Source organism: Panthera onca, chromosome B3 (genome assembly GCF_046562875.1).
Source record: "Panthera onca isolate mPanOnc1 chromosome B3, mPanOnc1 haplotype 2, whole genome shotgun sequence".
In the NCBI taxonomy this organism is placed as follows: Eukaryota; Metazoa; Chordata; class Mammalia; order Carnivora; family Felidae; genus Panthera; species Panthera onca.
The window spans coordinates 53296830-53311221 of NC_138344.1; the positions used below are offsets into that span (position 1 = coordinate 53296830).

General features: G+C 33.4%; 1 protein-coding gene across 2 annotated transcripts in view; it reads left to right on the forward strand.

The window, feature by feature from the left end:
- Positions 1–14392, forward strand: part of TRPM7 (transient receptor potential cation channel subfamily M member 7) — a 122354-nt gene that overhangs the window by 42143 nt on the left and 65819 nt on the right. For both annotated transcript variants that reach the window (XM_060618536.2, XM_060618537.2), the window contains exons 6-11: positions 118–242; positions 1899–2070; positions 3666–3840; positions 4795–4918; positions 6280–6352; positions 8145–8245. In XM_060618536.2, the coding sequence (XP_060474519.2) occupies positions 118–242; positions 1899–2070; positions 3666–3840; positions 4795–4918; positions 6280–6352; positions 8145–8245 (770 nt within the window). The remainder of the gene's footprint in view (positions 1–117; positions 243–1898; positions 2071–3665; positions 3841–4794; positions 4919–6279; positions 6353–8144; positions 8246–14392) is intronic.

Below are 14392 nucleotides of genomic sequence, written 5' to 3' on the forward strand. Positions count from 1 at the left end.
TTTTTATCTTTGTATAAAGAAAAATATCACCAATTATAGTGTCATAGATTGAGCACAGGATTATTCTGAAAACAATAACTACTTTCAAATAAAGTGAAATAAATTTTGTATAAACAGGTGTGGCAAAACATGTTGGTGATGCCCTCAAAGAACATGCTTCCAGATCATCTCGAAAGATTTGCACTATTGGAATAGCTCCATGGGGAGTGATTGAAAACAGAAATGATCTTGTTGGGAGAGATGTAAGAATGATTTTAAAAACTTATTATGTTTGAACTTCTGTATAAACAAAACTAGAGTAAGAATAGTGCAAGTCAACTTAAACTATTCATGATCATACTATACTTTTCAAATTATGTTTAAAAAGTATTTTCTTGGGGTGCCTGGGTGGCTCAGTCAGTTAAGCATCTGACTTCGGCTTAGGTCATGATCTCATGGCTCATGGGTTCAAGCCCCACATTGGGCTCTGTGCTGACAGCTCAGAACCTGGAGCCTGCTTCACATTCTCCCTCTCTCCCTCTCTCTTTGCCCCTTCCCCCCCCTCAAAAATAAACATTAAAAAAATTGTTTTTTAAGTTAATTTCTTGAGGTTTTCTTACTATCCTTTCAAAAATGCATTCATAGATATAAGTAATTGGCATTATATTATTTAAAAAAATTTTTTTAATGTTTACTACTTATTTTTTTGAGAGACAGAGTTTGAGTGGGGGAGGGGAGAGAGAGAGGGAGACACAGAATCTGAAGCAGGCTCCAGGCTCCGAGCTGTCAGCACAAAGCCTGACAGTGGGGCTCGAACCCACGAACCATGAGATCATGACCTGAACTGAAGTCAGATGCTTAAATGACTGGGCCACCCAGGTGCCCTGTATTATATTATTAGTATGTTTCGGTTTCTGTTTTGTATAGCTATTTCACACCTCTTCCAAATCACGCCAGTCTTTGAAATTAAATTTTTAATGACATTAAGAATTAATTTTATTGTCACTAAGAGTAGTAATCAGTTGCTAGTGTTTTATTTGAATAGGTTAAGGACATGTGAATTGGTTATAAATATTTGTCAAGAGACTACTAAAAAAGAATTACTGAATTATAATGATCACTTTCAAGTGTGATTATATTTCTATTATCAAATTTAAAGATTCTACTTAGGGCTAGAAAAATAGCAATATAACATTTGATTGCTCTAATTCAGTGTCCTTTGTATATTGCTCTTTATTCACTAATAACCTAACAGTTTATTCACACTACTTATTTATTTTCGGTTTCCTTTGCATGTAATAATAAAATAGTATATATTCTAGGGGCGTCTGGGTGGCTTAGTTGGTTAAGCGTCTGATTCTTGGTTTTGGCTCAGGTCGTGATCTCAAGGTTCATGGGATGTAGTCCCACGTTGGGCTCTGTGCTGACAGCCTGGAGCCTACTTGGGATTCTCTCTCTCCCTTTCTCTGTCTCTCCTCTCCCCTCAAAATAAATAAATAAATAAATAAACTTTTAAAAAATAATACATATTCTGAAATGAGATGAAATACAGTTGTATGGTTCAACCCATTGTTGGTTAATTTTCAGTTGGTTAAAAGCTTGTACTTTTTCACTGGGTGTTGTATGTAATTGATGAATCACTGAATTCTACTCCTGAAACCAGTATTGCACTGTATGTTAACTAAGTAGAATTTAAATAAAAATTTGGAAAAAAAAGTGTTGGGAGAAAAAAAACCCATGAACCTAAAAAAGAAAAGCTTGTGCTTTTTGACACCTTTTTTTTTTTTGACATTTTCTATTTGTTACTATATTGTAAATAGAATTTTACCTCTTACTTGCCTTTATAGGTTATTTCAAAGTTATTTTTTCTTTATATTATAATTAATCCTGCCCACTAACTCATGTTTGCTGTTGTTTAGGTGGTTGCTCCTTATCAAACATTGTTGAACCCTCTGAGCAAATTGAATGTTCTGAATAATCTACATTCCCATTTCATATTGGTGGATGATGGCACTGTTGGAAAGTATGGGGCAGAAGTCAGACTGAGAAGAGAACTTGAAAAAACTATTAATCAGCAAAGAATTCATGCTAGTAAGGGAATTTATAAGTTTGTTATTGTTGAGATCATTCTAGGCTAGATTCTAAAAAGATTCTAAAAAGGTTCTTCGGAGGGTTTATTTCCTTTTGTAGCAAGACAACATACAGAACAACCAAAATGACTGATCATTAGGGGCGACTGGGTGGCTCAGTCAGTTAAGCGTCTGACTTTGGCTCAGATCATGATCTCATGGTTCATGAGTTTGAGCCCTGCTTTGGGCTTTGTGCTGACAGCTTGGAGCCTGGAGCCTGCTTCAGATTGAGTGTCTCCCTCTCTCTCTATTCCTCCCCTGCTCACACTCCTTCTCCGTCTCTCTCTCTGTCAAAAATAAGTAAAGATTAAAAAAAAATAAAAAAAAAAAGGACTGATCTTAGGCCAAATAGGAAGTCTGAGCCCAAATAGGGTATTCACATATTGTGGCCAAAGCCACAAAGGTTCATTGGAAGCTCTGTTGCTGTTGTAATCCCCTTGCAGCCCAAGGAATTCAGAAATATTCTTAATGTGTGATGTATTCTAATACATGACTTGAAATTCAAGATTGAAGAGGAAAAAAGGAAAAAAAGATACTTTATTGCAAAGTAAGAATCATCTTGTTTAAAGTTTATAACATGAATAGGTATCACTCTTTGGTAGCTGTGTCTTAAAAATTGATATTCTTGACACTGGTCTGCCTTTCCAACCATGGTCATACTTTCTGATTCAACTTCTAGATTTCTCTTTCAAAAAGAAGAAATTTTATAGTCCTAAGACACCAAGAAGGTGGGCTTTGTGACAAAGTGAAATAGAAATACAAAATTATAGAAGGGTGCATTCAAATTATGTTGGAGTCATATCCTCTCCTAAAATTCAGGAATGTTTTAGAATCCTACATTTATGTGTATTGGGATTCTTTCACTGCAAGTTATTGTAAAAACAAAAATTGGTATTCTTCACTAAATCTTTTCTGTTACTCTTGTAGAGGTCTTGGATTTTTTTTTTTATCAGTTACATTTAGGTAGTCCTGACTCATTAATTTTTATGTTAATGTCTCATTGCATTTGAAATCAGAAATACACATTTTAAAAACGAATAAAAACAAATATACATTAGAAGTTCAACTCCCACAGTATTAGAAAGCAAACTAGGGGTGTCTTGGCTGGTCCAGTGGGTGGGGCATGCAACTCTTGATCTCAGGGTTGTGAGGTCAGGCCCCATGTTGTGTGTAGAGATTACTTAAAAATTTTAAAAATCTTAAAAAGAAAAACAAATTGGTGTTATAAATTATTTGTCAAGAGTTCCAATTAGTGAAATATACAAAATAAATTTTACTTTTCAGTGAATCTAAATTCTAGTGCATGCCTAATCATAGAAGTATTATATTTCTAATTTTGTCATTTAGAACAGATTTTAATTTAATGAAAAAGTAATGTATTCGGTGTTTAACTTATGCAAGATTTGGTATCATGTTGAATACATAAAGTGAAGTCAGCACAGTTATATAAGAAATTATATTTTGGCTTATTTTTATTTTGGTTTTGATTAAGTAAAAAAATAAGATTAAATTGCTCTATGTTTTGCCTGATATCTTGCAATCTTTTACTTTGTTAAGGAATTGGACAAGGTGTCCCTGTGGTGGCACTTATATTTGAGGGTGGACCAAATGTCATCCTCACAGTTTTAGAATACCTTCAGGAAAGCCCTCCTGTTCCAGTCGTTGTTTGTGAAGGAACAGGCAGAGCTGCAGATCTACTGGCTTATATTCATAAACAAACAGAAGAAGGAGGGTAAGTATGTGATTGCAAAAAAGATTTTAATAACTATGTAAAGAGACTTATGGTTTTTAGAATATTGGATTAATTTCAGTATTTTATGAACATGAAAATTTAAAGTTTAATAATACCTTTAAGGTTTGAGGAAATAGCTTGTCTTATACATTATGGGAATGAATTAAAATATAACAGTCTTCATAGAGGACAATTTTGTAAGATCTATCAAACATACAGAGGCATGTATCTTTTGACCCCTTTGTTCCATTTCTAGGAATTGTTGGTATACGTGTACTTTTACACGTGTGATATACACAAGATTATAAAAAGTTACTCATTACAATGTTTTTTGTAAAAGTAAAAGATTGGAACAAAATAGAATGTGTATCAAGAGGACTAGATAAACAAATTATGGTATATCTACATAACAGTTTGTGGCTGAGAAAGGTTGGTATCCGTACTAGATTTTGGAAGATTACCAAAGTATATACATGGAAAGAGGAAAGCAGTTGAGATGGAACTGGGCAGATGGAAGATAGTGGGAGACTTTCACTATGAATTTTCATTTTTGTATTTTATAATGTTTTATGTCATTATATTTTTGAGCCATATAATGAGAAAATGTGAATGTGGTCGTGTTTAAGATATCTTGGCAAAGTATTGCTTAATACATAATAATGTCTTATAATTATCTTTATACAGTATCTTATAAATGTGAGTACTGTTATAGCAACACATGCCTAGTAAAACAATTAAGAAATAATACAAAGAGAAAAATAACTCCCGTTTTTCCCCCCATATGGCTTGCAGTTGGGAGTCTCATGAAGGAGGATATTTCACTCAGGGTGAAGTACTTAATATTAATACAGTATGTTAAAGGTCTTAACATAGATTCATCTATACTTCATATTAGATTCTACAAATAATAGAAATTGAAATCAGTGAATTAAGTTATGTTTCCTTTCACTCCAGCAATCTTCCTGATGCAGCAGAGCCTGATATTATTTCAACGATCAAAAAAACATTTAACTTTGGCCAAAGTGAAGCAGTTCATTTATTTCAAACACTGATGGAATGCATGAAAAGAAAGGAGCTTGTAAGTAGATTTTGCAGAATAACCCTCTTTATGTCATTCAAAATACATTATAAATTGGTGAAATACTTTTGTTTTAAATTTGGATTTAAAATTTTAAAATATTTTTTAACCATGCAAAGATGTCATTTATTATTTTGTTCAAATGGAGGGATATCATAGAAGGACTATGGTTTCTGTATGGTATTGAGACATACATTTGCATTTCTGTTTTGGGAAAAGTTTAGTAACTAGACCTCCACAGATTATATCTAGAATCAAGCAAGAACTGTCAAGAGTTGTTAATGGTTTCTCCAAAATATATCTGTAGGAGCTCTTGGTTGGCTTGGTCGGTAGAGCATGCAACTCTTGATCTGAGGGTTGTAAATTTGATCCCATATTGGGTCTAGAGATTACTGAAAAAAAAGTCTTAAAAAAAAATATTTAGAAAAGATTTTATTTTACTCTGACTCAGTGCTCAAATTAAAGATCAGTGTTGCTTAATTTCATTCATCTAAACATGGGCTTAAGTTTTCAGAGATAAAATTTTTAACAACTATAATAGGTAGATGATAACATGGTTTGATCTGTTTCGTTTCATGTATTTCATTTTTATACACAATAAAGTTAGTTGAAAGGAAAAAATTATATGGGATTATAATAATCTTTTACTTTATGAAAAATGTTATTAAATAAAAATCTCTCAAGTGGTGTTTCACTTCAGATAATTCAGAGACATTTCCAGTACAAGGATTAAATAAGACATTTATCGGGGCACCTGAGTGGCTCAGTCAGTTGAGCGTCTGACTTCAGCTCAGGTCATGATCTCGCAGTTCGTGAGTTCAAGCCCCACGTTGGGCTCTGTGCTCACAGCTCGGAGCCTGGAGCCTGCTTCAGATTCTGTGTCTCCCTCTCTCTCTGCCCCTTCCCTGCTTGAGCTCTATGTCTCCCTCTCTCTTGAAGATAAATAAACATTAAAAAAAAAATTAAAAATTGAATAAATAAAACATTTCTCATTCAAGAACACACATATATATTACTTGAATTAAATGTTCATTCTGTAGAAATAATGTCAAGATTTACTCAGATACGTAATCTATATTCTCAGGCCATAAGTTGCTTATTGTAGTAAAGGACCTAAAATAGGTCAGAAAGTGAATATAATATTAAACTAAACATTTTGAGTATATTTGCCATTTTTATTTGGTAGATGAGAAAATTTTTTAATTTTGTGGGGGTCTTTTGTTGAAATGAAGTTAATTTCTGACCAAAACCCCAAAAAACTGTATCTCCTATGTGGTTTGAAATTAGTTTCTGTTTTGTATACCTTATGCCTTAGCTTTGAAAATATAAAGGCATAATATTATGAATTGATCTTTAAATAGATCACAGTTTTCCATATTGGATCGGATGAACATCAGGATATAGATGTAGCAATACTTACTGCATTACTGAAAGGTAAGATTTAGATTTTTTTATTTGTAAGATCTTATTCATAGCCTATTTATATAAGGTAGGACTTTTAATTTGGCTGAATTTGGGGGAATTTTTTAGTAATTATTCTTTGTGGAAGGTAATAGTGCTAGCTTTGTTTGTCAGCAAATGAGCTTTTGTTTTTGTCTTGCAGAAATTTTTAAAATTTTTTAATTTTTAGAAAGGTGTATGCCACCAGACCCATTTAATTATCCTGTTAAGAATGTGTCACATTTTTAATTGACTGAAAAATATATGTTTAAAGGTAATAAGGTATTGGTTGATAGAAATTAGTATGTTCTTAAACATGCTGTTTTCATTCTGAAAGGAAGTTTGGAAAGAAAACTAGTGGTATATTTGAGGACTAAAGAGTTAATACACATCACATTGAACTGTTGTCCTCTCACATATCTTGCCAAAGACATCCAACTCATAAAACAAACAGAATTACGGTGAAAAATCTTCCTAAAAATTAGAAGCTAAAACTGTGTCTCATCTGGGTGGGTACTTGAAAGTCACAGGTATGCAGTGAAGTGGCCAGAGCAGAGTAAAAGAGCACTAAGCATTCACAAGAATTTCCCAAACATTAGACCATAATAAATTGCCAATAGATTAAACATTTGAAAAATACTGTAATAAAATATAACCTATTTACATCTTGGGAAAAAGACATAATAAGTAGTAGGAAATTCAGAAACTGTAAAGGGAAAAATCAATAAATGGGATTGCCTACATATAAAAAATAAAAAGAGAACTCAATATTTGTCATATAATTTTCTTTATGCTAGCCATTGTGTTTTAGTGGTTTACGTTCTTTATCATTTAATCTTATAACAACCCTAAGAGACAGATTTCCTATTATTTCTTCATTTTATAGATGAGGAAATTAAGGAATAGGATTGTGGAGAGACCACAAAGAGTTGTTATAAATTAATAGTAAGGTGATGAATACCTCATGGGAAAAGGAGTCTGAATTTAAGTAAAAATGTTAGCAGAATAATATAAATGCTTGGGAAAAATGTGGAAAGATGGTCAATATTATAATTAAATATTAATAAAAGAAGCATTTTACTCCTACTGGGTATTCTTATACCATTGAAAGGTTCTTATAACCTTTTTGGGACATATTTTGGCAGTATATTAAAAGTTTGAAAGTATGTATTCTTCTTCCCAGCATTTTGGCTTCTACAGTCATCCTATTTAAACAGACATGTACCTAAAAATATATTCACCAAAAAATTCAAAATAACCTGAATGCCCACTAGTGTGATTGTTGAATCAAGTTTAGCTCACCTTTAAAAAGTATTGTTAATGTGTATATGAGGTTAATCTGTATGTACTGTTATAAGGAACTAAGGGTATGATATTAAGACACATAAAGTAGGCTACTGAATACTTTGTACCGTAGGATGTACTTTTGCATGAACAATTAAAAGTATATGTATGAATTTATATACGTACAGGAAAGCACCTGTAAGGATATTTTTCATAATTCTAACATAGTACTATCTTTGTGATAGAAACAGGTAATTTTTGTTTTATTCCTATTGCATTCTGAAGGGTTTGCAGTAAATGAGGCTGTGTGTTTTCTATAGTTGGAAAATAAAAGTCCTAAGCCCTGGGGTAACCTTATCTCTCTGAGACTGGCTACCTCTGAGCAGTGGCTGACATGAACTGTGTAAGTTAATTAAAAGGAAATGGGAAAGGTTCATAAGTGTTCACATTTTAATGGAGATTAATTAATTGAACTTATTAACTGTTTTCTTTATTCAATTAGGCACTAATGCATCAGCATTTGACCAGCTTATCCTTACACTGGCATGGGATAGAGTTGACATTGCCAAAAATCATGTGTTTGTTTATGGACAGCAGTGGCTGGTATGTAAATATATACACAATGTAATTCACTTAAACTGCATAATAACAAAGTATTTGCTGGAAATGTGATCTGAGTTGACATTTTACCTGTCTGCCAAAAATGCAAGATTGGTTTAGCTAAACATTTCTACGACATGCAGATCCATTTAGGATTTCCTAAGTTCTGTTTTGCTCATGATAAAACCTTTGTTATAAGGTATACATCACTAAAAATCCTAGAACTGAAAGAAATCTTAGATATGGTGCCCTATTATACATCTTTGTTTATTAGGGATATTGGCCTGTAATTTTCTTGTGTTGTCAGGATAATGCTAGCCTCATAAAATGAGTTTGGAAGAATTCACTCCTTATTTTTTTGGAAGAGATTAAGAAGGATTTGATTGTTGGTAGAATTCACCAGAAAGCTGTCTGGTCCTGCTCTTCTGTTTTTTGGTAGGTTTTTGATTACTGATTCAATCTCCTTACTCGTAATTGGTCTGTTCATATTTTCCATTTCATCATCATTTAGCCTTAGTAGATTGAGTTTTCCCATTTCTTCTAGGTTGTCCAATTTTTTAGTGTGTAATTGTTCATAGTAGTCTTTTAAAATCATTTATATTTCTCTGGTATCAGTTGTAGCATCACCTATTTTCTGATTTTGAGTCCTTTTTTTTTTTTTTTTTTTTTTTTTTGATGGGTGCAGCCAAAGATTTCTCAGCTTTTTGTTTATCTTTTCAAACAACTAGCTCTTAGGTTTCATTGATTTCATTGACCTTCTCTATTGTCATTTTAGTTTATGTTTCATTATTTCTATTCTAATCTTTGTTACTTCCTTCCTGCTATTAACTTTGGGTTTTGTTTATTCTTTTTCTAATTCCTTGAGGTATAAAGTTAAGTTTGAGACTTTTAGAAGTTTTTGAGGTAGGCATCTATTGCTATCAGCTTTCCTCTTAGAACTGCTTTTGTTGCATTCTACAAATGATGGTTTATTGTATTTCCAATTTTATTTGTCTCAAGATTTTTTTTGTTTCTTCTTTGACTCATTCATTGTTCAGTAGCATGTTGTTTAATCGTCACATATTTGTGAATTTCCCAATTTTTTTCATGTAATTAACTTCTAGTTAATACCATTGTGGTTGGAAAAGATGCTTGATGATTATCAGTCCTCATAATTTTATCAAAACTTGTTTTATGGCCTGCCATATTATCGATCCTGGAAAATGTTCCATATACACTTGACATGTGTGTTCTGTTGCTTTTGGATAGGACGTTCTGTATATATCTATTAAGTCCATTGAAGGCCAATTTTTTATTTTTTTTTAAATTTTTTTTAACATTTATTTATTTTCGAGAGAGAGAGGCAGAGAGAGACAGAGCATAAGCAGGGGAGGGGCAGAGAGAGGAGGGAGACACAGAATCTGAAGCAGGCTCCAGGCTCTGAGCTGTCAGCACAAAGCCCAATGTGGGGCTTGAACCCATGAACCATGAGATCATGGCCTGAGCTGAAGTTGAACGCTCAACCAAGCCACTCAGGCGCCTCGAAAGCCAATTTTTTTTTATTGATTTTCTGTCTGGATGATCTGTCCATTGATATAATGGGGGGTGTATTAAAGTATCCTATCATTATTGATGTCTCTTAATCCCTTGTGTCTGTAATAATTGTGTTACATATTTAGGTTCTCCTATGTTGGATGTATAAATATTTACAAATGTTATATCTTTTTGTGGATTGACCCCTTCCTTTTTATCTTTTATTACAGTCTTTGTTTTAAAATCTGTTTTGTCTGAGATAAGTATACCTATTCTGTCTTTTGGTTTCCATTTGCATGGAATATCTTAATTCTGTTTCTTCGCTTTTAGTGTATGACTTTACATCTAAAGTGAGTCTCTTGTAGACATCATAGAGATGATGAGTCTTGTTTTTTAAATCCATTCAACCACTGTGTGCATTTTGATTGGAGCATTTAGTCCATTTACATTTAAAGTAATTATTATAGGTATGTACTAATTGCCATTTTGTTCATTGTTTCCTGGCTTGATGGATGAATGGATAAGGTAATTGTATGGAATACATGGAATATTATTCAGCCATAAGAAAGAATGAAATCTTGCCATTTGCAGCAACATAGATGGATCTTGAGATCATTATGCTAGGTGAAATATAAATACCATATGGTCTCTTTTATATGTGGAATATATAAACAGATTGGTGGTTGCTAGAGGTGAGGGGGTGGGGAAGTGGGACAAAATGGGTGAAGGGGGTCAAAAGATTAAAAAAGAAAGGAAAAAAAAGAAATATTCCTATATGTACAAGATAATTCAATATAGTGTTATATCAGATGTTTAGACTAGTTCCTTCAGTGGTCTTTCTCATCTTAACCAAACGGCAACAACCTTTTCCCAGTTTTTGAGATAAGAAGCCTTAGTGTCATTTCTTACTTTTCTCTTTTTCATATATTCCAGTTCAATAACATTTGTAAATGTTTTCATATTTACTTTAAAATATGCAATTTTTTTATCATCGTGGTTCAATCTACTGTCACCCTTCTTCTTTATTGTTTTAGTAGCATCCTGTTTGTTTCCTTACTCTCATTCTTCCTCTCCTATTACACAGAAGATGGATCACATCACATTTATGCAGAGCACAGTCCAGAGCCCTTATGATGGCTTATAGGGTTTCACATCATTTGCGCCATTACTGCCTCTCTTACTTTACATGTTACCACTATTCCCTTTGCACTCTTTTATGTAACCATATTGGCCTTCTTACTGTTTTTAAAACATACCAATAATATTCCTGTCTTTGTACTTGTGGGGTTTTTTTGGTCTGGAATCCTATTCCCTTATATGCCTGCCTAGACTTGCTTCGTTTTCTTTTTCTGGTTTCCCTTTTTTTTTTTTTTTTTTTTTTTAAGTTTTATTAAGTAATTTCTACACCCAATGTGGCTCAAACTCACAGCCCCAAGATTAAGAGTTGCATCCTCCCCCGGTTGAGCTAGCCAGGCACCCCTCTTTTTCTAGTTTCTAACCAAACATCTCCTCAAGTAGGCTTTTTATTGTCTACCCTATTTTAATAGAAGTCCCCTATGACAGCATTTTCTGTGTTCTTCTCTGCCATTTTTTTTCTTTAGTATTTATCACTATGTGAGAAATCATTTATATATCTTAGCTATTTATTTCTCTCTCTACTCCTGGATAGTAAATTTTATAGAAGAAAGACTATTTTTGTTCACCTCCTATATTCACAGCCTGGCACATAGTAAATGCTTGATAAATTTTTGTTATATGTCTGAATCAATAGGAAATTTGGCAAATTGAATGTTCATCCCCACATTGAATTTTTATCCAGCCTTTACAGAGGATGAGCTAAATCTTTTCTATGAAACGTAAACAGCAAAGTGGAGAAAAGTATGCACAGCATGAGCTTCTTTGTAGCAAATTCTGTTTTTGGATGTACACACATTCAGGCATATCTGCATGCACTGTGTAGTCATAGAACCTTTCTGGAAACTGTTACTATGAGATATGTTTGTATAAAGATGGGCAGAAGAGAGAAAGTTTCATTTTATGCCATTTTTGGTATTTGATCGTTTTTTTAAACCATGGAGATGTATTTCCTATAAATAATAAAAAAAGTATTTAGTCACTTCCATTCTTACAGGACTTCAGAGGAAGAAATTAATGTTGATCAGCTGTAGTAAAACTCTTTAACAGTAAACCAACCTTTTAGTCCCTTGAATAGCTTCATTGAATTTTTTTATCTCAAGTGTAAAGACTTGGAAAAAGCCGTCATCTTCTGTGTATATATGGTTTATCTCATGGATTTATTAAACACAATGTTACCTATTTGATTTTGTGCTTTACTTTATACTAGAGTTTGCAGCACTATTTTTTCAGTTTTTCCTCTTCGTTGTTAAGAGTTACGCATGGAGTGTGTGAAGAAATGCGGAACAAAGCAAATACTTTTTCTTTAAACCTTTTTTTCTTCAGATGTGAAAATTTCGTAAGGCTTTATTGTTGTTTTGGGCAGTGGTTATAAACTCAATTTAGATAGAACACTTCTTTTTTAAAACATAAGTTTCATTATGCCCTTTTTATTACATGAAAATAAAATTTTATCAAGTACTTACTATACAAATAAAAATATATTGGGGAGCCTGGGTGGCTTAGTCATTTAACCATCCAACTCTTGGTTTTGGCTCAGGTCATGATCTCACGGTTCATGAGATTGAGCTCTGTGTTGGGCTCTGAGCTGGCATTGCAGAGCCTACTTGGGATTCTCTCTCTTCTTCCGTCTGCCCCTCCCTTGCTTGTGCTCTCTTTCTCAAAATAAATAAATGTTAAAGAAAAAAAACAATATAATGCCATATTGTGATAAAGACAAACGAAAGTCATTTATAATAAAAATAGGTATTTCAATGTGACGATACTTAAGAATGGAAACATAAATAGCATAATAAATAATTATATGCTTGCACTTATTTTATGTAGAATCCGTGTAAAATGCTGCAGTTGTGAGTACACACTAATATGGAAATGTTGTTGGTAATTTAAATTCCATGGGGAGCAGAAAAATACCCATTGACAACTACAGGACAAGGAAAGAGCAAAGAAGAGGAACAAATAGGAATTAGAGCAAAAGTAGTTAGAATAAGTAATAACATATGAGAATTATTTGTATGTGATAAGAGAAAGAATCCTAAAATAAGAATAGCATGCCTTGATAAATCAGTGGCTATTAATAGGAGAAATTGAATAAGTTTTACGGTGTTATTAATTAGTTCGGCCTTATTTTTAAGTGCAATGTCAAAATATTTCCCTTGTTGTGACATAGAGCTGAGTGATAAAAAATATTGCAGAAAACATGGGCACCTGGGTGGTTCAGTTGGTTGAGCATCTTATTCTTGATTTCCACTCAGGCCATGATCTCTCGGTTCATGGGATCAAGCCCCATGTTTGGCTCCATGCTGATGGCCTGGAGCCTACTTGGAATTCTCTCTCTCTCCCCCCCCCTCCCCTCCCTCCTTTGCTTGTGCACTTACTCTCAAAAAATAAATAAATATACTTAAAAACTGCAGAAAACATATCTTCCATGTTGAAATCCCATCATGTATGAGGTGTGCATTTAGTTAGTATCCTTAAGAAGATCTTGGTGACCAGATCCTTTGCTAAGAGATGGAAATAGAGGACAGATTGGAGAAATGGTAATAGAAGCTGCTGTAGAGAAGTTGTACATTTATCTAGTAAACTTATGCAGACAGTATCAGAATAAATTGAAAAACAACAGGTTAAAAAAAAAACCCAAAAAACAACCAATAATTTTGATACTGATTTTCCCCACAAAGTTTTATTTTATCATATGGTACTAAAATATTAAAAATATACAGAAGCAATAATATGAGATATTTAAAATATCTTAATATACATATAAAATATATTAATGTTAAATGCATTAATATTAAATATATTAGTGTTCTATATTTTTTTTTTTTAACGTTTATTTATTTTTGAGACAGAGAGAGACAGAGCATGAATGGGGGAGGGTCAGAGAGAGGGAGACACAGAACTGAAACAGGCTCCGGGCTCTGAGCTGTCAGCACAGGGGCCCGATGCGGGGCTCGAACTCACGGACCGCGAGATCGTGACCTGAGCCGAAGTCGGCGCTCAACCGACTGAGCCACCCAGGCGCCCCAATGTGTTCTATTAATAAAATACCCTTTATGAGGCGCCTGGGTTGCTGAGTTGTTTAAGTGTCTGACGTCGGCTTAGGTCATGATCTCTCGGTTTGTGAGTTCGAGTCCCAAGTCAGGCTCTGTGCTGACAGCTCAGAGCCTGGAGTCTGCTTTGGATTCTGTGTCTCCCTCTCTCTCTCTTCCTCCCCTGCTTACATTGTCTCTCTCTCAAAAATAAATGATTTTTAAAAATTGTTTCTTAAATAAAATATAATACCCTATTAATGATACTTGAAATTTCTATATTTGTGTCTCCACTAATTTAACAGCATTTGATTCAGAGTCTGTTGAAGTCTATAAAGAGTCCCTAAAAACTTAAAAGGGGCAGCTTGAAAATACTGGCTGACGTACATGGTTTACATTAAACTCAAATGGCACAAATTATATTGCTATTAGGAGATGCAATTTTTCTCTAATGGTGAATAATTTCTGTTAA